This window comes from Syzygium oleosum, unplaced genomic scaffold (genome assembly GCF_021117445.2).
Source record: "Syzygium oleosum isolate NSW1041296 unplaced genomic scaffold, Sole_v2.1 Sole_v2.16, whole genome shotgun sequence".
NCBI lineage: Eukaryota > Viridiplantae > Streptophyta > Magnoliopsida > Myrtales > Myrtaceae > Syzygium > Syzygium oleosum.
Window position 1 is genome coordinate 1,319,313 of NW_026607500.1, and position 23,310 is coordinate 1,342,622.

Below are 23,310 nucleotides of genomic sequence, written 5' to 3' on the forward strand. Positions count from 1 at the left end.
GCCATCACTACAAAAAAACTGACTTTTTCCGACGAAATTTCCAACGAAAAATTCTGGAAAATTCGTTGGAAAACGAATTTCCAATCGAATTTTCCAACGAAAAAAATTCGTTGGTAATAGGTCGTTGAAAATTTTCCGACGAAAATTTCAATTTTCGTTGGAAATTTGCGACGAAAATATTTTCGTTGGAAATTTCGTTGGAAAACTCGTGACTAAATTCGTTGGAAACGAATTTTTTTTTCGACGAATTTTTTTTCGTTGGAAATTACAAATTTTTTTTTGATCGAAAAATCGTGGAAAGTTTTTTTCCATCGAATTTTTTTTTTTGGTCGAAAAATTTCAATTTCAAAATTTTTTTTTTTGGCCGAAAAATGGCCCTCGCCGCCGCCTCGTCGCCGGCGACGGCCGAGCTCGCCGGCCATGGCGAGCTCGGCCCTCGCCATGGCCGGCGAGGCCCGCGGACCGGCGAGCGGCGGTTCCAAGCAGCTCACGCGCCGAGAAAGGAAGAGAGAGATCGTGTCGGTTGGACGGTGGCGGTGAGGCGGGATGGGTGGCGGCCTCGCCGGCCATGGCGAGGGCCGAGCTCGCCATGGCCGGCGAGCTCGAGCTCGCCATGGCCGGCGAGCTCGAGCTCGCCCGCATCCGGGTGAGCTCGGCCCTCGCCGGCGACGAGCTCGGCCTCGCCGCGGCGACGAGGCGTCGGGGCGGCCCATGGTGGCGTCGGGAGCGCCGACCGCCGCAGGGGCCTGGCCCCGGATGGCCGCAGCGACGCCTTCGGGGACGGAGCCGACGTCGCGGATGACCTGGATGCCGATCTTGGTGTCCATGGCACCGGAGCCGAATCGGAGGAGGAGGGGGGGCGGCGGGGGAGGCAGCGGGGAGAAGGTGGAAGGCGAAGGAGAGACCGAGAGAGAGAGAGAGGAGGAAACAGGGAGCGAGTCAAGCGTCGAATGGAATCAGCCGAGTTGAGGGAGAGAGGGACTCGGAGAAGGGAGGCTTGGGGGAAGGAGATGAAGGAGACGGCCATGGCGGAGCAGAGGGAGCGAGCGAGAGAGAGACACTAAAATAATTGCCCGGAAAATTAAAATTCGTTGGAAAATTCGTTGGAAATTTCCAACGAAAAAAAATTCGTTGGAAATTTCCAACGAATTTTCCAACGAAAATTGTATAAACTGAAATAATTTCCCGGAAAATTGAAATTCGTTGGAAAATTCGTTGGAAATTTCCAACGAATTTTCCAACGAATTTTAAAAATGCCGAACGGTACCGGTTTTTTTTTGTAATTCGTTGGAAAATTCGTTGGAAATTTCCAACAAATTTTTTTTCGTTGGAAATTTCCAACGAATTTTCCAACGAAAATTGTATACAACGAAATAATTGCCCAAAAATTGAAATTCGTTGGAAAATTCGTTGGAAATTTCCAACGAATTTTCCAACGAAAATTGTATACAATGAAATAATTGCCCGAAAATTGAAATTCGTTGGAAAATTCGTTGGAAATTTCCAACAAATTTTCCAACGAATATGAAAAATGCCGAACGGTACACGGTTTTTTGGAGTTCGTTGGAAAATTTGTTGGAAATTTCCAACGAAAAAAAATTCGTTGAAATTACCAACGAATTTTCCAACGAAAATTGTATACAATGAAATAATTGCCCGAAAATTGAAATTGTTGGAAAATTCGTTGGAAATTTCCAACGAATTTTCCAACGAATATGAAAAATGCCGAACGGTACACGGTTTTTTGGAGTTCGTTGGAAAATTTGTTGGAAATTTCCAACGAAAAAAAATTCGTTGGAAATTACCAACGAATTTTCCAACGAAAATTGTATACAATGAAATAATTGCCCGAAAATTGAAATTCGTTGGAAAATTCGTTGGAAATTTCCAATAAATTTTCCAACGAATATAAAAAATGCCGAACAGTACCGGGTTTTTTGTAATTCGTTGGAAAATTCGTTGGAAATTTCCAACGGAAAAAAATTCGTTGGAAATTTACAACGAATTTTCCAACGAATTTATTTTCGTTGGAAATTTCCAACTAATTTTCCAATGAAAATTTTTTCGTTGGAAATTTCCAACGAATTTTGCGACGAAATATAGTTCGTTGGAAATTTCCAACGAATTTTACTTTTCGTTGGAAAATTTGTCGCAAATTTGCAACGAAAATTTTTTCGTCGCAAATTTTCGTGGCAAAAATCCAGTTTTTTTGTAGTGCATGAGATCAACTTTGCAAACTGAATTGCGATGAAGAAGATCGGGTAAGACGCACGTCGGACGGCGCAATAGAGGAAGAGCGGGACCGCCGTAGTCGATGATTGACGTACAGTACCCCAAGGATCAAACCCTAGGGCTCTGATACCATGTAGAAAAAGACTCTCCTTTTTGTATTCAATGAATATATTTTCTGTACATTTACAATGCTCAATCCTGTTATATATATGGGACATATGACAACCCTAATTAGGAGATATACAATAGGAAGGATTCTATACTAGGAAGAAATTTATAAAAATGCCAACAAATAGGCTAAAATAGCTCACGACCACACAACTCCCTCGCTTCAAACTGTGTTTTCGAGAATTGCAACGGACAAGAAAGATGGTGTTTCTGGAAAGGAAAGGAAAAGGTAGGGGAATCGACTGCTTCTGGACAGGATTTTATTGTTGCTCAAACTCCAGAGTCTTAAGAGTGCTTCTGAATCCCATTGGGAAGGGAAAAGAGAAGATGATGATGAGAGATTGTATAAAAATTTCATAAGGAAGATGGGAATTGCTGTTGTCGTAGAAAAACCCAGAGGGAAGCTGTTTAGAACGAAAATGCACAATGAGTATTACACCTCACTTCTGGCTAGAGGTGTGATGAATCATAGAACAGTGGATTTTCCGTTCCTTGAAAGTATTAGAATTTCTATTAGGCATCATCTTGTGAAACTGGAACCGGAAGATTTTTGCTTGCATTCGTACCTTGCTTATCCAGAACTTACAGCATTCTTCGACTCGAACTTGTCTTTTCTTTCTTCAAGCCTGATACAATTTACTGTGTTTGATAACGTTTATGAAAATTGGAAGTTCTTAGCTTGCTGAGATTATTGGTGTGAGGAATTATACCATTATTCCAACCAACATCACACCAGAAGATCCTTACAAATCTCTTACTGAGGATCTAAATTTTTCAAGGGAAATAAAGACACACATCTCCTATTCCAATTTGCCTGTGAACAACATTATCACTCACAAGATTATCATCAATTGCCTCAGGCCAAAAGGCTGCCTCAAAAACTGATGTGTCCAAGTTTGAAGCCAAAATGACTTGAGCTATTGTGAATGAGGTTTCTTTCTCTTTGCCTCGTACCATTATGCTTCACATGTATAGAATTGTACTCAAGAGCAAAGGCCAACTACCTTATGGCTCTTCGGTGACAAGAATTTTTCATTATTTCGAGATTAGCATTCCTCCTAACTTAAGTACAAAAAGTCTTTCTACAATGACTGCTGGGGAGAAAATGGTCTCCAAAACGAGGCGTAAAAACATTGAGGAAAGATGGCAAAGCAGGAGAAGAGATCAGTTGAGCCTAAAGTCTTGCAAACGTCTACCAGGAGGAGAAAAGCTAAATCATCTACTGAAGGTTCATCATAGTCCTTAAAGAAGAAAAAGGCAATTGAGGAAAAAGAAAAAGGCACTTAAGGCCAATCTGAGAAGAATGGATGAAGAAGACAAGAGAAGGGTGGAAAAGAAGAAGGCGAAAAAGTAAGAGATGGAAATGAAAAAGAAGCAAAGGAAGAGAGGAAACTGAAACGGTGAATGAAGAAGAAAAAGAACCAGCAGAAGAACTCTATGAAAAAGAGGGTGTAGAACCGGATGCAGAGTTTGAAGGACAAGATTTTGGTGCCGAGGATTCAATAGAAAAGGAGAACGAACAATTGGATGCTCGCAATATTGACACTCAGATTCAAGATAGCAGATCTCCACCTCTAGCGGAAGTGATATAGGAAAGAAATGAAATTGAAGATACAGTAGGAGATGCTACTGAGGGTGCTGAGATTCAAGGGGAGTTTTAGAGAGATGAAGGAAATTCCGAACATCTTATTGCCTCTAGTGCAAAGAAAAAAAGTCAAATTTTGTGGAACAGTGGAAATTCGCGAGCTCGCAAATCGCAAGATTGGAGCATGCTCATTATCACCAACCATCGAATCTCCATGATGAAATCCATGAAAATCAGAAAATTCGTGATCAACACAATGTGCACGAAGATCAGGAACTTCTAGTTTAGTGAGATTTCCCAATTCATTCACCGGCGAAGCAGTTGTCTCCTTTCTTTATTTTTCCTTGTATTTTTATCTTTTTTATTTTTTTTAATTCTTGGTCTTTTTCCTTTTATCCTTTTTTTTGTTTTAATTTTTACATCTTTTATCTGTTTAAATGTTCAAGTTTTTTTTTTCCGATGTAGCGTTTGATTGGCGATCATATCCGGGCTACGTGCATTTAAAAAAAGTAATGATAAAAAGACACATCGGCCTTTTCTATTTGCCAGAGTGGATGAAATTAACTGAGGACTTAATTGTACAAATCTATTAAATTTTAGAAAAAAGATTGTATTATTAGAAAAATTTAAAAACTGTATTGAGTTAAACTTTGGGTGCACTATTCCAAAAAGAGTTAATATCACGAAAAACCTCAAATTGATACACTTATGACAAATTTACCTAAAATTAATTTCTTGACCACCAAAAGCCCTAAACTGGTACATTTGGGACAAATTTACCCTCCGTTAGTTTCCGTTAAATTGGATTAATATCACGAAAAATCACAAACTGGTACATCTATGACAAACGGAGGTAAAACTCCACCCGTCAACTATCACGTGTCATCTACCTCAGTAATTCGACAGTAAAATTTAATGAAAATTAAGGGAGGATAAATTTGTCACAGGTATGCTAATATAGAGTTTTTTGTAGTCAAAAAATTAATTTGGGGTAAGTTTTAACAAATGTTCCAGTTGGGTTGTTTTTTGGGCAGTACTAGTCCTTAAAAAAAAAAATAAAGAAGCAAGAATGGGACACGCCAGTCGGCACCCAAAGTCCGAACACAAAAAAATCGGCCTGAAATCAGCACCGTCCAGTAGTCCCACTACTGGATTGCCTAAAACCCTAAACCCTCGCCCCCCCCTCACCCCCTCCCCACCGGGACTCGTCGCAACGTTCCGAATTCGAATCCTCCGGCCAACGCCTCTCGTCGGCGCGCTTCCTGTCTCGCCGCGGAAGCTATGGGGATATTCGAACCGTACAGAGCGATCGGATACATCACCGCCGGCGTCCCCTTCTCCGTCCAGCGCCTCGGCACCGAGACCTTCGTCGCCGTCGCCGTCGGCAAGGCTTTCCAAGTGTACAACGTAAGGCCGCGCCCGCCTCTCGCGCGGCGTTCTCGCGGCTTCGTGCTTTTTTTCTTCTTTTTTTTTTTTGAGATCGGCCGGCATCGCCTTTCGATTTGACTCGTTGCCTTTGATGCTTGCAGTGCGCGAAGCTGAGCTTGGTGCTTGTTGGTGAGTACATAAACCAAGGGTGTGCGCTTGGGGCAGATGACCATCTTGGCCTCTGTTTTGCTGTCTCTGCCTCTGCGCTCCAATTCGTTTCATTTGTGGTGGCAAAAGACGTATTTTTTTCTTTTCGCCCTTAGGGTCAAGTACATTGGGAAATGGCATAGGCACGGCATTTTTTGAGCTACTTGAATGCCTTTTTACATTTCTGATTTGGGCGGTTTTCGAGTTGTTTTTACGTCGGTATTCACAATCTCTTTTTTCTGTTTGGAAGGGAAAGAGCTAATTAGCAGTGCCCGTTTGGAAAGTATAACTGCTTGAAATATTTTGTAATGACAGTTTCATGGGCTGGGTTGTCAATAATGTGCTTGATCATGCTATCTAATGGGGTTTCTCTCCCTTAAATAAATAGGGAATTCCTTTACTTCTTGTTGCTTTTTGTTTTCTGGCACTTTCTTTAGTCGAGTAACAAGTAGACGAACATTTTTTGTGAAGGTCCCCAATTGCCAAAGAAAATACGGGCTCTCGCATCCTATCGAGAATATACTTTTGCTGCTTATGGAAGTGACGTTGGTGTATTTAAGCGTGCTCACCAGGTTTGTCATTGAACTGCTTGATAGAAGAGATTCCAAATAATGGATTATTTATGGTGTTCTCCTACATTGCAATGTGATGTTAGGTTGGGGCAACCATTTTCATTTTCCTTCCAAAGTTATAAATCATCAACAAGTTATTAATCATGATGAAGGTAATGATAGATGTGACAAAATCTTTAACATGAGTAGTAAAGGAATTCAACTGTGTAGATTTGTGACTAAACAAATGGAAGGATCTCCACTTTCATTGTCTAAGGAATAGTTGTGATATGAGATATGCTATGACCAAAACTCTCTTATAAAGTGTTTTGCCTTTGTACATTGCTGGAAGATGTTTATTAATTGGTGTCATTTGGTAGGTTGTCTAGCTAGTGGAACTCATATGTTTCCAGTGTGTTAGTCTTTGTTTTGTTGACAAGTGATCAACGGTGACAAGATAATAGATTCGTGATTCTTGGTTTTTCTTGGTGTGCCTATGGCATGTGAGCTTTGGGATACTATTGATGGTACTGCTTATGAATGGTAGTGCTGGTTAGGGTGGTAGTGATGTTATGAATAAGGAATTTGCAATCATGGACAAAGTCAAGTTTGAAGGGGAAAAACCAATGGGCTTTTGGTGGCGATTATTTGGTTGCAGCTTTGTGTTTGTAGTAGTGGCTATCAGAGTGTGACTGTCTGATGGTTCATTAGTGTAGTAAAATATGTTAATTTTCAATTTTGTTAGCAGTAGGTGTTGATGGAAGACAATATCTTTTAAACTTCCTAGCCTTCAGAATTGATCAAATGTGACCTGCTTTTCCTGAAATGGATGCACCTCATTGGATAAGCTCTGCATCTTAGTCAAGTTATGTCATTAATTTTCTGTTCAGCCATAGCCTTGGAGATTCGCTTTTGAGTTTGCTGGTTCTGATTTTGTGCATGTGGTTGCATATGGCTTTTTTGTAGGCATATAATTGTATCTAGCGGTGTCGTGTTCTTGTGTATATCCAGGGACATATGCTTCCATCAATGCCATATCCTATGTTGTTAAATGCGCTAGGTGCTTCTAGGGCACATACACTCCCTAATGCCTGAGGCGCTAGCCACCAAACCAGGCGCTTGGACGTTGGCTAGCATTTATCTTTGAAGGCTCCTTGTTATATTCTAATTTATCCCGCTGCGCTTGAAGCATTTTAAATTTGTTAGGCAACTCTGTTTACCAGCTTGATATCATTTTCTTGAAAGGCCTTAAAGTCAATGTTCCCACTCTGGTATTTTGAGTTGGAACAGGTTTAAATGTCTGTATGAAAAGAGATTTCTTGGTTGCACTATCTTCTCGCCAGGCTTATGCAATTTTTTAGTTGAATGGGATAGGACTAGCATTATATAGGTAATTTTTGTCGATCAATATGTGAAGAACTTTTTTCTCAGATTCTATGCATGTTCTTGAACGGTCCGATGCAGACAATATGAAGACATATTGATGGTTAATGCTGGCTAGAGTTTATATCTATTTGTGAAGCAGATTAGTAATAGTAGAATATGATGTTTGGCTTATCCCAAAAAACAATACGACATTTGAACTACTAATTAAAGATTGGTATGTGGTGGTGAGACCCTAAGTGCACATGCCTGAATTGCTAGTTAAAGATATTGCCAGAAAATATGTTGTGTTTTTCTTTAATAATATGCAGGAACATTTTGTCTATCTAATTGTATGCTTTACTTACAGGTAGCAACTTGGAGCAGGCATACTGCTAAAGTTTGTTTGCTGCTGTTGTTTGGAGAGCACATATTGAGTGTTGATGTTGATGGTAATGTGTACATATGGGCGTTCAAAGGAATGAATGAGAACCTTTCACCAGTGGGACATGTCTTGTTGGATAGCAATTTTAGTCCTAGCTGTATAATGCATCCAGACACTTACTTAAACAAGGTGATTATCCTCTTTGTCTCAAGAACTTTTCAATTCATATTTGATAGAGATTAGTGGTTGAGCATGCACGTACTTGCTGAAGAAAGAAGATTATTAAATAAAATGGCTACAATGTTCAAAACTGGCTTTTTCTTGTCCTTTTCCTTTCTCATGAACCTGTAATTAATTTGGAAAGTTTTCTCCATTTGTTTCCAGTATAAAAGATTTGAGCAAAGTAACAGATAAGCTGAAAAACAAAGCAACAATAGACGCAAACTGCGAAATTACGTATTGTTTGCTTTGTTTTATACCAGCAATTACTGCTCGGTATCAACAATTGATGGAAAAGTTCAATATCCATCATGAAAATGAGTAGATTTCTAATTATCTGTGCTAGTTGGCCATAGTCTCGATACGGTACAATCCTTTTATCAATTACTTTTTTTAAATTTATAAAAAGTAGACATGTTGGTTACTTAAGAATGCAATACTATATTGTATTTAAAGATAATAGATTTATGCATCTGTAATTAGCTCTTGATAGCAAGATCCAGCCAAAGGTCACTAACTTTCGAATCGTTATTTGAAAAAATTAAGCTGTTAAGGGGAAGAAGTATTCAGGGGTCCAACCTTGAAGGGCTATGGACTATTCTGGTTAGAATATTTTCACACATTTTACCCTAGCTATATTGACTAAATTCTGTAATATAGATTGATAAGAGGAGTTTGTGGTGTTGAAAGCAGCATGGTCCACATGTCAGCAGCTCAACATTTTGAACATGACTAGTCTGTCTAGATCTGGGGATGTGAAAATGACAAGAACCGGGTAAGCAGAAAAGAGTGTACCCCAGAAATTAGGGGAAATAAAATGTAGCAAGCATTGTTATGAAAGTCGACATCCTACTTAGGAATGTCTGGGTTAACTGAATGATCAGATTAGGATCTGATAGGCATTCTTATCATCCTAGAAATAATACTGTGGGATGCTTAACATGAATACTTGTGTGACATCAACTGATTGTTTACCAAATTTAAAGTAGTGTTGCCGTGAAGTTCTTATCATTCCTCAATCTATATACTTGAGTGCAATCCACTAGTTATGTCTTTGTTGAGATTGAAACTTCAAAGAAGTCTTACATTAAATACGTATATGATCTCCATCTCTGATTTAAAGTAAAATCCTTGTCATAACCCGAAACTCAAAGGAAGTCTGAGTGTGTAATTTTGTACTATTAAATGATAGAATGGATATGATCGTACCATCCTATGATATTTGTCAATTTGGATTGCGACCCTCTAAAGATTGTAACTGGATACCCTACTTAAGGTCTGGATTGTTTCTTAAGTTTTGAATTGTAGGGTGGTAAGATCCTAAGATCCTGATTGGATTTTAATGACAATTTGCACTAGTGCAAGCATGCTGCCTACGAGAGTGCTAAACCAATTTGTTTGTAAGCCAAAGCTGGATGGTAATTTAGCAAAATAAACGGGTATTAGAAATTGTGAATGCTTAACAGCCATGTTAACAGTTTTAATGTATCTTGTAAACAGGTTATTCTGGGAAGCCAGGAAGGGCCTTTGCAGCTTTGGAACATAAGCACTAAGACAAAGCTCTATGAGTTCAAGGGATGGAATTCATCTGTTTGCAGTTGTGTTTCATCACCTGCTTTAGATGTTGTTGCAGTTGGCTGTGCTGATGGCAAGATTCACGTTCACAATATTCGCTATGATGAAGAATTGGTTACATTTTCACATTCAATGAGAGGTTCTGTGACCGCCTTGTCTTTCAGCATAGGTATCATTCATATTGTTTCTCCGTCTTCATCAAGTATTAAAATATTTTCTGCTATAAATCTGGTCATCTTCCTAATTCAAGGGTGCTTCTACACTGGCCATGTTTTATTTCGTCTCCAGTAACTCTTCCATATTAATTATTTAACCTCCCGTGGCTCTTATATGTTAGAAGGATTTCATCTGTGGATTTAGCAGTTTGTTTGTGCTTACATCTATATTCTTCCTTTAGATGGGCAGCCTCTTCTAGCTTCTGGTAGTTCATCGGGTGTTGTCAGCATATGGAATCTTGAGAAAAGAAGGCTCCAGTCGGTCATAAGAGATGCGCATGACGGTTCAATAATTTCTCTCCACTTCTTTGCTAATGAGCCTGTGCTAATGAGTTCATCTGCAGATAACTCAATTAAGGTAAGATTCACAGAGTAGTTTTCATGACCATTCATTTAAAACTTTCGTTGTCTAGTTAAATGAAGCCAGCAATGTTGGATGATTAATATGACTTATAAATCTCTTTATTGATCTAAATAGTACTTGGGAAATCTATGTCGGCCTGTTTTTGCTTCCCCTCTTGCAAGTAATTTTCCTCCCTATATTCTGTTATGTTTTGAGTTTCAAGTGAGACAGATGAATATCCGTAGTTATCGGAGCTCTTTTTTGTCCCATGTAATAGAAAGAATTTAGAGCTGATATTTCTCGATGACATACGATCTGGTGCTCATCAGTTTGCAAATGCAGTCTGCCGGTAGCTAGTTTGTTTTCCTAAAAAGTCTTTGTTTGTTTGTTTGTTTAATTGCTCCTAACCACCTAAGATCAGCCTAGGAGACTATAGAAAATCATTTGGCAATCTTGTCTTGTTTAGGGTAACTTTGACCTTGTGTGTTTTATTGCAACTAGCCCTATAGGTCGGTCAGCAGATGGCAACTTTGAAAATCATTCGGCCTTCTTCTTTGACTGTGTAGGGTCGCTCTAGCCCTTATTGAATAATAAGCAGTGCAAAAGTGGCATAATCCTTTTCACCTTTCACTGGTGATAATCTGTGGATAATCTAGCAGAACCTAGTTTTTCTCTAGATAATGGGGGTTGAATTTTAGATCTAGTTGTGTTATCTCGAAATTAGTACTGATTTCTCTTTTTGTGCGATAAATCACTATGTTTGATATAGATGTGGATTTTCGACACAAGTGATGGAGATCCTCGTCTATTACGCTTTCGGAGTGGTCACAGTGCTCCTCCACTTTGCATAAGGTAATAATTTTCCTTGTTTTATTTAGTGTTTACTTTAAGAGAAGTACAGTATTTTTGTGTATAATTGTACCATTTCATTTTTTTCGGGATCAGAAAAGAGAAGAATGATATGCCTGCAAATATGTATTGTTCGGAGTTTGTTTGGTCTGGGAATCACCAATCATGATGTATATCTGCAGGTTCTATGCTAATGGTAGGCATATACTATCAGCTGGTCAGGATCGTGCTTTCCGGCTTTTCTCGGTTGTCCAGGTCCGTGTCAAGCACACATCAGTCTTTTTTTTTGTTAGTGTTACGGATACTTTAACATGGTTTTATATGTTTGCTCTCCTCCATAATGAATGCATTTTTTTTAATCCCTTGAATGAATAGTGATTATGATCTCCATTGATGGATTTAGTTTCCATTTTTTCACTTTTGTGTTTATTTGGAACTAAAAGCACTTTAACCTTATATATGTATTGCAAGAAAATAGTTTTTGGAATGCTCTGTCCGCTGTCATCAATTTCCTTATCAATTTCTTATGTCTTCTTATATTGCTAACGGAAAATGCTCAAGAACTTATAAAACAACTGTGATTTTTATTAGGGGTAAGCGGTTTCAGGTTTCGTACAGGAACCTACCCATGGGAACAGGTTTCTCATTTTTTGGAACCTGAAACCTACCCTACATACCTTAAAACCTAAAACCTACCCTGTCACAAGTTCCGGGGTTGATTCCAGGGTCTGTTCACCTTTATTATTAATTGAACAATTGCAGTGATCACCTTTAATGACCACCACTGCTTCTACAGTCCACTGACCATAATTTATATTTAGACACACGAAGAATATGAAACATTAACAATTCATAAAATGAAAGCTCAAACTAGTGGTTCCAGATTATACACTTATTATCTAATGCCATGGAATACCGTAGAATCATGCAAAGACATAGACAAAAAAAAAACACAGAAAACTTGTTTGAGATTTCAGGTTCTAGGTTCCACCTACCAGAACCTGGAACCTACCTGTTGAAACAGGTTTCCCAATTTTTGGAACCTGAACCTACCTTGCATACCTTGGAACCTGAAATCTACAGGCTCCCACTAGTCAGGTTTTTGGGTTCCAGGTTCTACCCTGGAACCATGCTCACCCCTAATTTTTAAACAAGTAAGTTCATTTTTGTAGTAATTTGACTCCAAAGGTTGTGATGGTCAAATTTCGATAATTTTATGCAGACTATTGAATATAAAGTGCATGTTCTTTCCATGCATAATATAGATCTTGGCTTGTTTTTGAGTATTTGAGCTTTCAGGATGCGGGAAGCCAATAAATAGTTTTTTGATGAATGAAGAGAGTTTTTGATAATCAACAAATTCCTTTTTGAAAGCATGGAGATGCTAATCCATAGATAAACTAAGCAAAACTGCAAATGTTTGTTATGTTGGTTGAACTTAGAAGTCATAATGATTGCTGAATAAGCTTGTGGCTTAGAAACATAGTCTCTTTGTGATTGAGAACTCTAGTTTTCACTTCTGTTACCCCTATCAGTAATATAGAGAAAGCATTGAAGTCAAGAGATTTTTTCCCCTTTACAATAGCTCCACCGGGTGCATATTTTATCCACCCATTCTGTTGTCACCCATTTGGTACCTACAAGTGCCCGTGACATTCCTTGCTCCTTTTTAAGCTATGCCGCAGCAAATGCAGAATTGATGCTAGATTTTCTTTACAACGTCAATCTTGTCCACTCTAGCCAAAGTGTCTGATATCCTTTTAGGTTGCATCACCTTTAGATGAGTCAAATCGACAGATGCTCTACGAGCTATGTAGCACCGACACTGACACGCAACACGTCATGACATGCGACACGTCATTTCTAAAAAAATAGAGAATTCCGACATGTTAGGACACGTATATTAAATATATATTTTTATATATACATAATAAATTATTATTTTTAAATTTGATTTAAATCCACAAATAAATAACAATAAAAAGCCTATAATTTACGTCATGTCTTGGAAAAATAAATAATAAAAAAATGATGGCTCGTGCCGGGAGGGAGAGGAGGAGGAGGAGCTATTTGCTAGAGGGGTTCTTGGTCCACGAAATGGAGGAGGGTGGTGGTGGGTTCAGGGTCTGAGGGTGGGGATTCGGGGCTTTGGAGCTTGGAGGATGCGAAGGAAGAAGATGAGAAATGGTGAGGAAATAGATGCAATCGGTGTTCCTCTTGAAGGCCTTCTCCTCAACGGATGTCGTTAGTTCAAGCGAAGAAGAGAAATCGCGAATCGAGAGGGGAAGGGAGAACATAGCGCGAGTGAAAGCATTGTGAAGATGAGAACGGAAGACTAGGGTTTTCTTTCACCCTTTTCTTTTTTTTATTTTTTTATAAATTTACATTTTGACCCCTAATTTTTTGATAATTTATAAAATTGATCCCGTGCGTGTTGGAATCGTGTGTCAGGATTCTGGACTCGCGTGTCGGCAGCGTGTCAGGCGTGTTGACTGCGTGTCGGATTTCCGACACCTGTTGACCGCTTGTCGGAGCGTGTCGGACACGTGTCGCGTGTTGGACACCGACGCGTTGGCCTCCTGAATGTGTCCGTGCTACATAGTCTATGAGGCAAACAAACTAGACTTAAGCAAGCTTCAAAGCGGAAACCAGTGCTTGTAGGGCACTTACTATGTTTGAGAATAAAAAATTAGTGAAGTGTAGTAGTTCCCAACATCACATCACGAGAGATTAAAATCTTAAAACTTTTCATTTGACATTTTCAAACACATCAAGGTAGCTAGCCAGTGTGATAACTGCTAAAGGCACTTGTTTGCATTCTATTTAAAAATTTTCTTCAGTTTTTCTCGTGGATATAATCATCTTTATTACCATCTCAGGGTGGACTTCTCTTTTTACTTAAATTGACAAATATTGTCATTTACATCCTCCAAATTTCACCTTCGAAACAAACCAAATAGTAATTCCAAATGTTCAAATGAACCCATAATTGTGGCGATATAAGACAAGTTACTCTGAGGATTGCAGTTTATCCAGAATTGTTGAAACCTTATGTAGCTCTCTGAGTCCTAAACAATCTGAGTTCCTTTTAAGTAATATATAAGATTGTTGCACTGAATATTAAATTTCTATAGCTGATAGCATGGTGTGGATTTTTCCGTTTTCTTTTCCTTATATGTTGTTTGGTGTTCGTTTCCATTGCAAGAGCAGGATCAGCAAAGTCGAGAGCTATCTCAGCGTCATGTATCCAAGCGAGCAAAAAAACTGAAGTTAAAGGTATTGTTTATGTTGACAGTCACGTCATCACATGTCCGTTTCATTTCCTTCTCTAGACTCATTTCTTTCGATATTCAGCAATTAGGAACAAGCATATTCCAATTTCCCTGTCATGTGTATTGCTTTGCTGCTCTTTCTGGATGGACGGAAGTATTTTATATATTTGTTGTACTGTAGATGTGGAGGAGCAAATCAATCACTTCTTTATTAAGAGTGGTTTGCTTGCTTGGAGATTATCCACCTTCCTGTTTTAATTTGGATAAAAATTCCTAGCTTAACTGGTTTGATATACCACATGCCTATTACGTGTGGTAAATCTGATGTGTACGATGCTTATCTGGAAGGATAGTCCCAGCTCATGGAGCTAGCCTTCCCGTTCTCTAAATATCAGGAGAGTACATGTTGTCTATCATTTCAAGTTAAAAGTATCTTCCAATTGAAGCCAAATAGATGACATGCCGGATGGTAACCTGGTTGGTACTGCTGTCAATCAACCCTTACCTACATTTATTTGTGAGTTGGTTGTAAGAGAATCCTCCTCCTCCTCCTCCTCCTCCTTCTTCTTCTTCTTCTCCTTCTCCTCCTTCTCCTCCTCCTCCTCCTCCTCCTCCTCCTGCTTCTGTTTCTTCTTCTTCAATTCCTCCTATTTCTTTAATCTCTTACCTTTTTTACCCTCTTCCTTCCCTAAGCTCATAGAACGATAATTTCAATTGTTTTTCCCACAGCATTTCAGATTGCAAGTCAGAAGTAGTTTCAGAAAATAAAACAAAGAATTTATCTCACTTGTCTGGAGTTTCATTTACCTGTTGCATCTTTGATGATTGTAATTGACAAGTTATAGTCTTCTGATTTTTTTTTTAGGAAATGAATCTGTTGGAGAAAAGCTGTAAAAATGGCAAATGAACTTATTATTGTATATTCTGTTTTTGACAAGCAGAAAGTAGTTTCAAAGCTTGTCCCTAGCAAGGAGTGTGTTTCAACATGATTTGATTATTTCAATTGTTGGCAATCTTTATGTCATAAGTGCGCTTTTGGTTGGCCGGGCCCTTATTTGTGCTGGAGAGCTGGACTTGTTCCCTTCAGGAGTTTGCTCTTGATAAACCTATTTAGTCTGCATATAATGTGTAAAGATCAGGTTGAGTTTGCCGAACTTTTTTGGTCATCTTCCTGTTTCTTCATTTTTAATACCTTCATTTTGAATTCTATCTGTCTCCATGCTAAAACAATATTAAGCTTATCCCGAGCACTCTTGACTTTAATCTCATTATCCTTTGAACTTTGTCTACATACTCAGTTGAAAACAAATTTTTCATGATTTTTCAAGTTCTGTTATTAAGTACTTAAGTGCCATTCTAATTGATATCCATGCTTTGTCTCTCTTAAATGTTGATATCTTTGGTTGGCTTACATTGCAGGAAGAAGAGATAAAGCTGAAGCCTGTTATAGCATTTGATGTTGGTAAGGATTTTTGTGCTAGGAACTTACATGCAATTCAGAATCACCAGTGAATGAGCAATTAATAATAATTGGTTTGATGATTCGACCTATCCATTCTAGCATTTTAGTCAAGGTTAAAATATGGTCTCTTGTAAAACATGATTCTATAATGCCTAGGCTTTTGAAACTGGTATGTTGGGCCTTTTAAGGCCACATCCCTACAATCATGTGTCTTTCAATGTGAATTTGAAGGGGAAAACCTTTTCTAATGTCAATTTGCTCATCCTCTAAGCAAAGATGTGGCAATCTGAAGTTTGCAATGGAAACAAACAAGGGGCAGATTTCTAAAAAGTGGTGGAGAAGATGCAGAAAATTAGAAGAGGAATCTGTTTTATTTGAGATGCAGTAATTCTGAGGAGGTGCTAGGGTGAAAAAGTGCTTTCGTTGTTGTGGAATAAGAAACACTTTGGTAGTGCTCCTGAGTCGAAACCAAAATAATATTCCTACTAACGTGATTTCCATTACAGATGGACAAATAAAATTGTAACTATTCCTTAATCACAGGTCGCTTTTAAAATTTATTGTATGTCAACCGTAGGGTTTTTCTGTGGTCAAACATAGACAACTTCTTGTTTGGATGAGCATGAAATCACAGAAATGTACATTACATGTGTCGAGCACATCTTTTCTGAGCTGTTCGTATATTGTATATTGATTTCCGCCCCTGCACATTATGCTTGAATTTCAGCTGAAATTAGGGAGCGGGACTGGTGCAACGTAGTGACAAGTCATATGGATACTCCACAGGCATATGTGTGGAGACTTCAAAATTTTGTCATAGGGGAGCATATTCTGAGACCATGCCCTGACAACCCCACACCTGTTAAGGTATAAGTTCTGATTTTTTACACAGGACAGCTTTAGCATTATATGAAACATTCAGCTCCTTAGCCGGAAGTATTACCCACTGGGATAAAATACTTGATGTAGAAGCTGTATTAGTTTTGGGAAAACTACGCTTTAGAAACCTGAGTTCACATCATCAGTTTTAGAACCCTGAGTTCACATCATCAGTTTTCCATCCTGAGTTTGGAAAAATTTGTTTTTCCTTCTTGAAATAGGTATGGTTTTAATCAGTCTATCTATTAAACTATGCTTCACACTTTAATCATACATTCTTGATAGTTGATGATGTTTATAGAATACAGAAATAGAGAGAAAAATAAGATATTATAGCGTCTAAGAGAGTTGGTGAGCATAACCTTGTGATGTATTCTTTTATTCGGCTTTGGACTGTTGTTCCGACTTCAGATAGTCTTGTGATGTTTTCCTTTAATTTTTTCTTTTCTTCTCTATCTTTCTTTCCATGTATAGTTCTGATGTACTTGAAACTTTAATTTTATTAAAATCTCCTTTTACCTATTAAAAAAAGAGTAGGCACAGAGAGGGAGTGAGCGAGTGAAATATGCTAGCATGACCACAAGATTCCCCTTAGCAGATTGATTTATATGGTTATAAGAGCATCTTTAGCCTTTTGCCGTCATGGTGCTGAACGATGGAGGCAAAGTGGTAGCGCGTAAATTGAAGGACGAAAAATGTGATTTATTAAACATGGAATGCAAATTGTTAGTTACTATACTATTTATTATAATATTCTCTTACTTCTATGATTGCTACTTATTTGGCAAGTATATCTCAAAGTTGTGTTTGACAAGCATATCTTGTGACAGGCTTGCACGATTAGTGCATGTGGAAATTTTGCCATTTTGGGAACAGCAGGTGGTTGGATCGAGCGATTCAACCTTCAATCAGGAATAAGTCGAGGAAGTTACATAGATCAGTTAGAAGGAACAAACCGTGCCCATGATGGTGAAGTGGTTGGAGTGGCTTGTGATTCCACAAATACTCTCATGATAAGTGCTGGTTATGCTGGGGACATTAAGGTCTGTAAATTTGTCCTAACATATTTTGCTTCAATTACTAAATCATTAACTGTTTGTTTCTTGTTAACCGGAAACGAGTCCAGCCTTATTTGTGACATCTTTGACCTACCAACTTGATCCTGACATATATTCAAGTGCTTCTTGTTGCATATCTTAGTTTTCCCTTTTCATTATGTACTTTACTGCTCACTGGATTTTGCTTAGGGTTTGTTGGTTTAAGCTTAAACAAGAGAGAGATGCAACACTGTAATTTTTCTGAAAATCTGAAATGATTTTCGATGTTAGAATCTTGACCGGAAAACAAAAGCCTTATTACTTGTCCATGGAACTTGGCAAATTATCTAGTTTAAGTTTCCTTGTTATAGCTCATGTAAAACATCCAAGCTATGTTTTAATTTCATGCATATGATTTAGCTTTTCTACCTTCTTGCTGATCTTTTAGTAAGTGAAGATCTACCTGCGTGCATTTAGGAAGTGAGATCTACTGGCATGCATGTAGTAAGTGAAGATCTTCTGACATGCATGCACACATGACTGGACAGCAAGGTTGAATTCGCTATAGTCTCCGAATATAATTGTCTGTTAATAAAATGTAATGATGGTGGTTATGTTGGGTTTTTATGTCGCTGGTCTTGCAACTCCAGCTAATATCTGCTTTCTTTTTGCATGCCTTTCATGATGATAAAATCGAATCATATCTATGTTTGATGCTCAAATCTCCATTGATGCCTATTATATGGTCTTGGAGTGTGCCTGTTTCATGCAAACTCCAGTGGAAAAATGTTTAAATTAGGAAACTTCTTCATTAAATTGAAAATAATTCTAAGACATGTATTGAAGTTGGTGTATACAACTTATTTTTTGGATAGCATTTCAAGATGGTAGTTAGCCACCCTACTTGGAGATTGGTGGCAGCACTGGCAATGATATCTTAGGCTGGCAGTATGTGAAGCTTCAATAGGCTAGCTAGAGGTAGTGGCGGCAACTGGAGATGGTAATTGTGGTCGTGTGGGTAATTGCTGTGGGTATAATGGAGCAGAAACTCATGCTAGCTAGGGAAAATGATTTCTTGATGCAGCAACAACCCTAACAAGAGATATAGTTGCCAAAAGTGAATGAGCAAACAGAAAGCACTTAACAATGGTTGGAAAGACTGTCTTCCAGAATTTAAGGCTAAGGGAAAGAAGGAATAACATTCTAGATGATGGATTGTATTCAACCATAACGTGAAAAACCCATTATACATGAGAGTACTGCATGGAAAAGTGGAGCCGATTGTACTAGGATTTCAACTCACCTAAATATGCAAGAAGACTCTAAAAGTAAACTTGCTGGATCTGATAAATTGTATCATGTTTTAATCCTATGCTCTTGCATCATTTCTAAAAACATGTTTCATTTGGAATTGAAGATTGTTGTTTGGTTGATTGAGAAAATCTTTTCATTGATCAACCTTTGTCAACGGTCAAAAATGAGGAAAATCTTATTTTCAGGTGTCTTGATGCTCTTACTCTCTTTTTTCTCCATTGTTAAAAAGGTGCAATAGTTATACTTTTTTATACTTTAAAAAATGCTTTGAATATTCCTTTCATACTTAAAATGGATGCGTATGGCTTACCCCAATAGTGGATAAGGCTTAGTTGTTGTTGACGTGCTAGAGAGATTAACTTCAATAAGATGTAAATCTGATTCCTGGAATTATTTGTAGTGCAGGTCTGGGATTTCAAGGGACGTGAATTGAAATCTAGATGGGAAATTGGTTCTTCTTTGGTAAAAATTTCTTACCATCGTCTGAATGGTAATTAATGCTCTGAGCACTGCCCATCCCCTTACCCTCTCTTCTTTCACTGTGGGTGCAATTGCTTTTCTGTGTATGCTCAGATAGTCACACTATACACAGGCATGTAGTATTACATATGCACTAGCACAAGTTTAAACTATATATAGCGAAAAGAAAGAACTTCTATTATCCTTGTAACTGTAATGGTCTACTTTATCTTGATAAATCTTGCAGGTCTTTTGGCTACGGTTGCAGATGATTTTATTATTCGTCTTTTTGATGCTGTTGCCCTAAGAATGGTCCGAAAGTTTGAAGGTCATACAGATCGAATTACAGATTTGTGCTTTAGTGAGGATGGGAAATGGCTCTTATCTTCCAGTATGGATGGCAGTCTAAGGATTTGGGATATTATTTTAGCTAGACAAGTAGATGCAGTATATGTTGATGTCTCCATCACAGCGTTATCTCTGTCACCAAATATGGATATTTTGGCCACAACACATGTTGATCAAAATGGGGTCTATCTCTGGTAAGTTGATAGTGCATCTCTAATTTTTCAATTAGTCATATACTCATGTTCATTGTTTGAAGTCGCATTGGTTCAAGTATTTATTTTGGAATGATAGTTTCTAGAGACTAATTATATTAAGGCGATTATGCATTCTTTTGTATCTAGACAAACTGATGAGAGATGGACTTTGATTGACCAGGGTTAACCAATCAATGTTTTCTGGAGGTTCTGATATCAATTTGTATGCAAGTGGGAAAGAAGTTGTGACCGTTAAGTTGCCATCAGTATCATCAGTGGAAGATTCTCAAGTTGAAGACGCTAACGAGCCTACTATTAGACATTCAGTGTCTAAAGATGTCCCTTCGTTCCAGCCTTTGCTTGAGCAAATTCCAGATCTAGTTACACTCTCACTGTTGCCGAAGAGCCAGTGGCAGAGCTTGATTAATCTAGACATTATAAAGGTCCCCTCTCTCATGTTTTCTTTATCAGTCTTCTTTATGAAAGATTTGTTTCATTTACCTCCATTGCTTTCTTTGGTCTCTGTGAGATTGTCCTATGATTATATTGGGGACCTGTTGGAGACTATCTTTGCTCATCTTTTCTAATTTGTAGGTTCGCAATAAGCCAGTCGAGCCTCCCAAGAAACCTGAGAAAGCTCCTTTCTTTTTGCCCTCTATTCCATCTCTTTCTGGAGAAATACTATTTAAGCCAAGTGAGATGTCGGATAAGGGAGACATGAAAGCTGATGAAGACAAATCTAAGATAACACCTGAAGTGCTGTCAACACAGTTTCTGCAACTGCTTCATTCATGTTCAGAGGCCAAAAACTGTAAGTGACGGTTCTCATGGAAATCTCAGCATGTACACCTACGCCAAAAGTGTCATCTGAGACACCCATGCTAATTCTACATTTTCTGGATTTGAAATTTTGCAGTTTCGCCTTTTACTGCCTACGTCAAAGGGTTATCTCCCTCAACTTTGGATTTGGAAATTCGGATGCTTCAGATAATAGATGACGATGACGATGACGCTGATGGTGATGATCTACAAGATGTTGACAAGAGACGAGAGTTGCATTCAATTGAATTACTTATGGATTACTTTACACATGAAATATCGTGCCGGAGTAATTTTGAGTTTGTACAAGCTCTAGTCAGGTTGTTTTTGAAGGTATTGATCTTTCCAACATGTCATGTTTGAAGTATAGATCTCTGTTGCAGGAATGTGCTGAACGAATCACTGATTATGATGGCAATATTAGGAAGGACTGCCAATAGCTTTTGGCTTAGTCTTAGTCCAGTGCCTCGAGAATCTCCAGTGCCTATTATTAATGAGAATGATAATATACTATTGATTTTTTAGAGAAAAGCATAATTGCTTCCCTAAAGTTGGTAATGTGGCTTCTGACGTCTCTTATTCTGTTCTGCAAGATACATGGGGAGACAATTAGACGCCAGTCAGTGTTGCAGAATAAAGCAAAGGTCCTTTTGGAGACTCAATGCTCTGTATGGCAGGGAGTGGATAAGTTATTTCAAGGTGCTAGATGCATGCTTGCTTTTCTTAGCAACTCACAGTTTTAGGTAATTAGCATATCACCTATTTATTCCCTCTTCTTGTTTTGATATTAGGGCATTTTATATACAGGAAACTTGATAATGTATTGTTTTTACATAGTTATGATTTTTTAACTGCAGTTACGTTTATGTACATTATAGCAAGGGAAGATGTTATTGATGGAAAAAGTAGCTGGATCTTGGTGGGTTCCTCTTAGAGCTATAAATTCGCTCATTTTGTGTCCGAGCAATCATCCTGTATCACTTCTTTCAGAAATTTTTAAAGGAAGCCTTCTATGCCTTCTTTATTGCACCTGTGTTATGCTATTTGATCATATGCATTTGTCGGTGAATGTGTCAACGATCATTTCTCTTTTCTGATTTTTCCTGGTACGTTTTTTATAGTCCTCCAGGCTTCTGTTCAGGAGTTGTGGCTTTTGGTCTATAGGCACTGGTATTATACCCGGACTGGACTGGCCAGTTCAACCGGTTTGAACTGGGAACTGGCTGGTAATCTGGTTCGATTATTCACCTTATCAACATTCGTGAGAACCGGGACTGAACCTATTGATCTGGTTTGACGTGCAAATGACACCGGTTTTCATACCGGACCAGATCGGTTTTAAAATGAAGTGGGTACTGATCTGGCCTTCTAACAGCGCTGGTTAGGTTGTTTACCAGCTGGGCTTGAGGTTTTTTTCGGCTGGAATTGAGTTGTTCCTCACTTGCTTGGCCCATTTGATGTTGTAGCAAAATAAACAGCAATGCTGCGGGCAGGCGATTGAACCATTGGAGCTCCAGTATCAAGTTCACCCGAGTCTGCCATATGCGCGGACTTTTTCATGCGTCTAATGGTCACAAACATTATATGTGTATCGTTTTTGCTTGCATTATTAGCGCATGATTACATCTCTCTAATGGTGGGTTTTAGTCTTCACATGTTATCTCAGCTGTTTTGGTGCCTTGATGTTGTTCGAGTATATCAATGAATATCCTCCTAAATGAATCAAGACAGCCATGGGCATCGACATCAATCCCTGTAGCCACACATCATCGCTATTGGTGCACATCTTGTTTTCCAACACCCACGAAACATTATAGGACTTTCTATTACGCCAACTTGATCGTTAGAGCTAGGTGGAAATGCGTTTGTGCGTCCCTAATGAATCATTTGATTCTTCTCTTCTTTTTTTATGGAAATAAGTAGACGGAATTTGCTTACTAGAAGTCTGAATACTTGTCACGAAAGTGCAATTGAGTTTTAAATCTTGTAAAAAGTGCAATCAAGTTCTAAAACTTGTCAAATTGGTTTAATTGAATCCTAAAATTAAAACTGTCTAATTTACTATCGAGAAATGTTGACGTGGTGTTGACGTGGCTTATTTTAATATTTCTCTCTCCTATGTGGCGATGAAGAGCTAAATTATTATACATTAGAAAAAAAATGACGTCATTTTGGCCTAAAATTAATTTCTAATACTAATTTCATTAAAATAAGCTAAAAAATAAAAAATAAAAAATAAAAAAAGGGATGAGAAGAAGTCAGGCGGGGAGGGTTGCAACCCCTTGTCGCCATCATCGTCGACGGCAGGCGAGGGCCTGTAGGCCCTCGTCCAGATTGGGGCGAGGGGTTGTGGCCCTCTTCTAGATTAGGTGAGGCTCGTAACCCTTGGCCAAGGCCCAGGGACCCCTGCCGGCTGTCCCCCACCCTTGCCGGCCCCTCCCGGCGATGGTGGGGCGGCGGCAGTGAA

The 23,310-nt window shown here is 38.6% G+C and overlaps 1 protein-coding gene across 4 annotated transcripts; it reads left to right on the plus strand.

The window, feature by feature from the left end:
• Window positions 1-5,199: 5,199 nt before the first annotated feature.
• On the plus strand, window positions 5,200-22,593 carry LOC115686933 (U3 small nucleolar RNA-associated protein 21 homolog). 4 transcript variants are annotated; one of them, XR_008818188.1, is made up of 21 exons: window positions 5,200-5,392; window positions 5,515-5,542; window positions 6,032-6,132; window positions 7,844-8,047; window positions 9,578-9,821; window positions 10,050-10,225; window positions 10,980-11,062; window positions 11,242-11,314; window positions 14,270-14,335; window positions 15,751-15,793; window positions 16,521-16,660; window positions 17,503-17,715; window positions 19,429-19,513; window positions 19,730-20,024; window positions 20,206-20,467; window positions 20,619-20,835; window positions 20,941-21,176; window positions 21,437-21,586; window positions 21,701-21,762; window positions 21,965-22,069; window positions 22,337-22,593. XR_008818188.1 is itself a non-coding variant. In XM_056318829.1 (19 exons), exons 1-18 carry the CDS (start codon window positions 5,267-5,269, stop codon window positions 21,584-21,586), a joined length of 2,742 nt encoding a protein of 913 aa, XP_056174804.1. In that variant the 5' UTR covers window positions 5,200-5,266; the 3' UTR covers window positions 22,337-22,593. The 4 variants fall into 4 exon arrangements, 1 of the variants encoding a protein (XP_056174804.1); XR_008818187.1 differs by lacking the exon at window positions 21,965-22,069; XR_008818189.1 differs by lacking the exon at window positions 21,701-21,762.
• The last annotated feature ends 717 nt before the right edge of the window (window positions 22,594-23,310 follow it).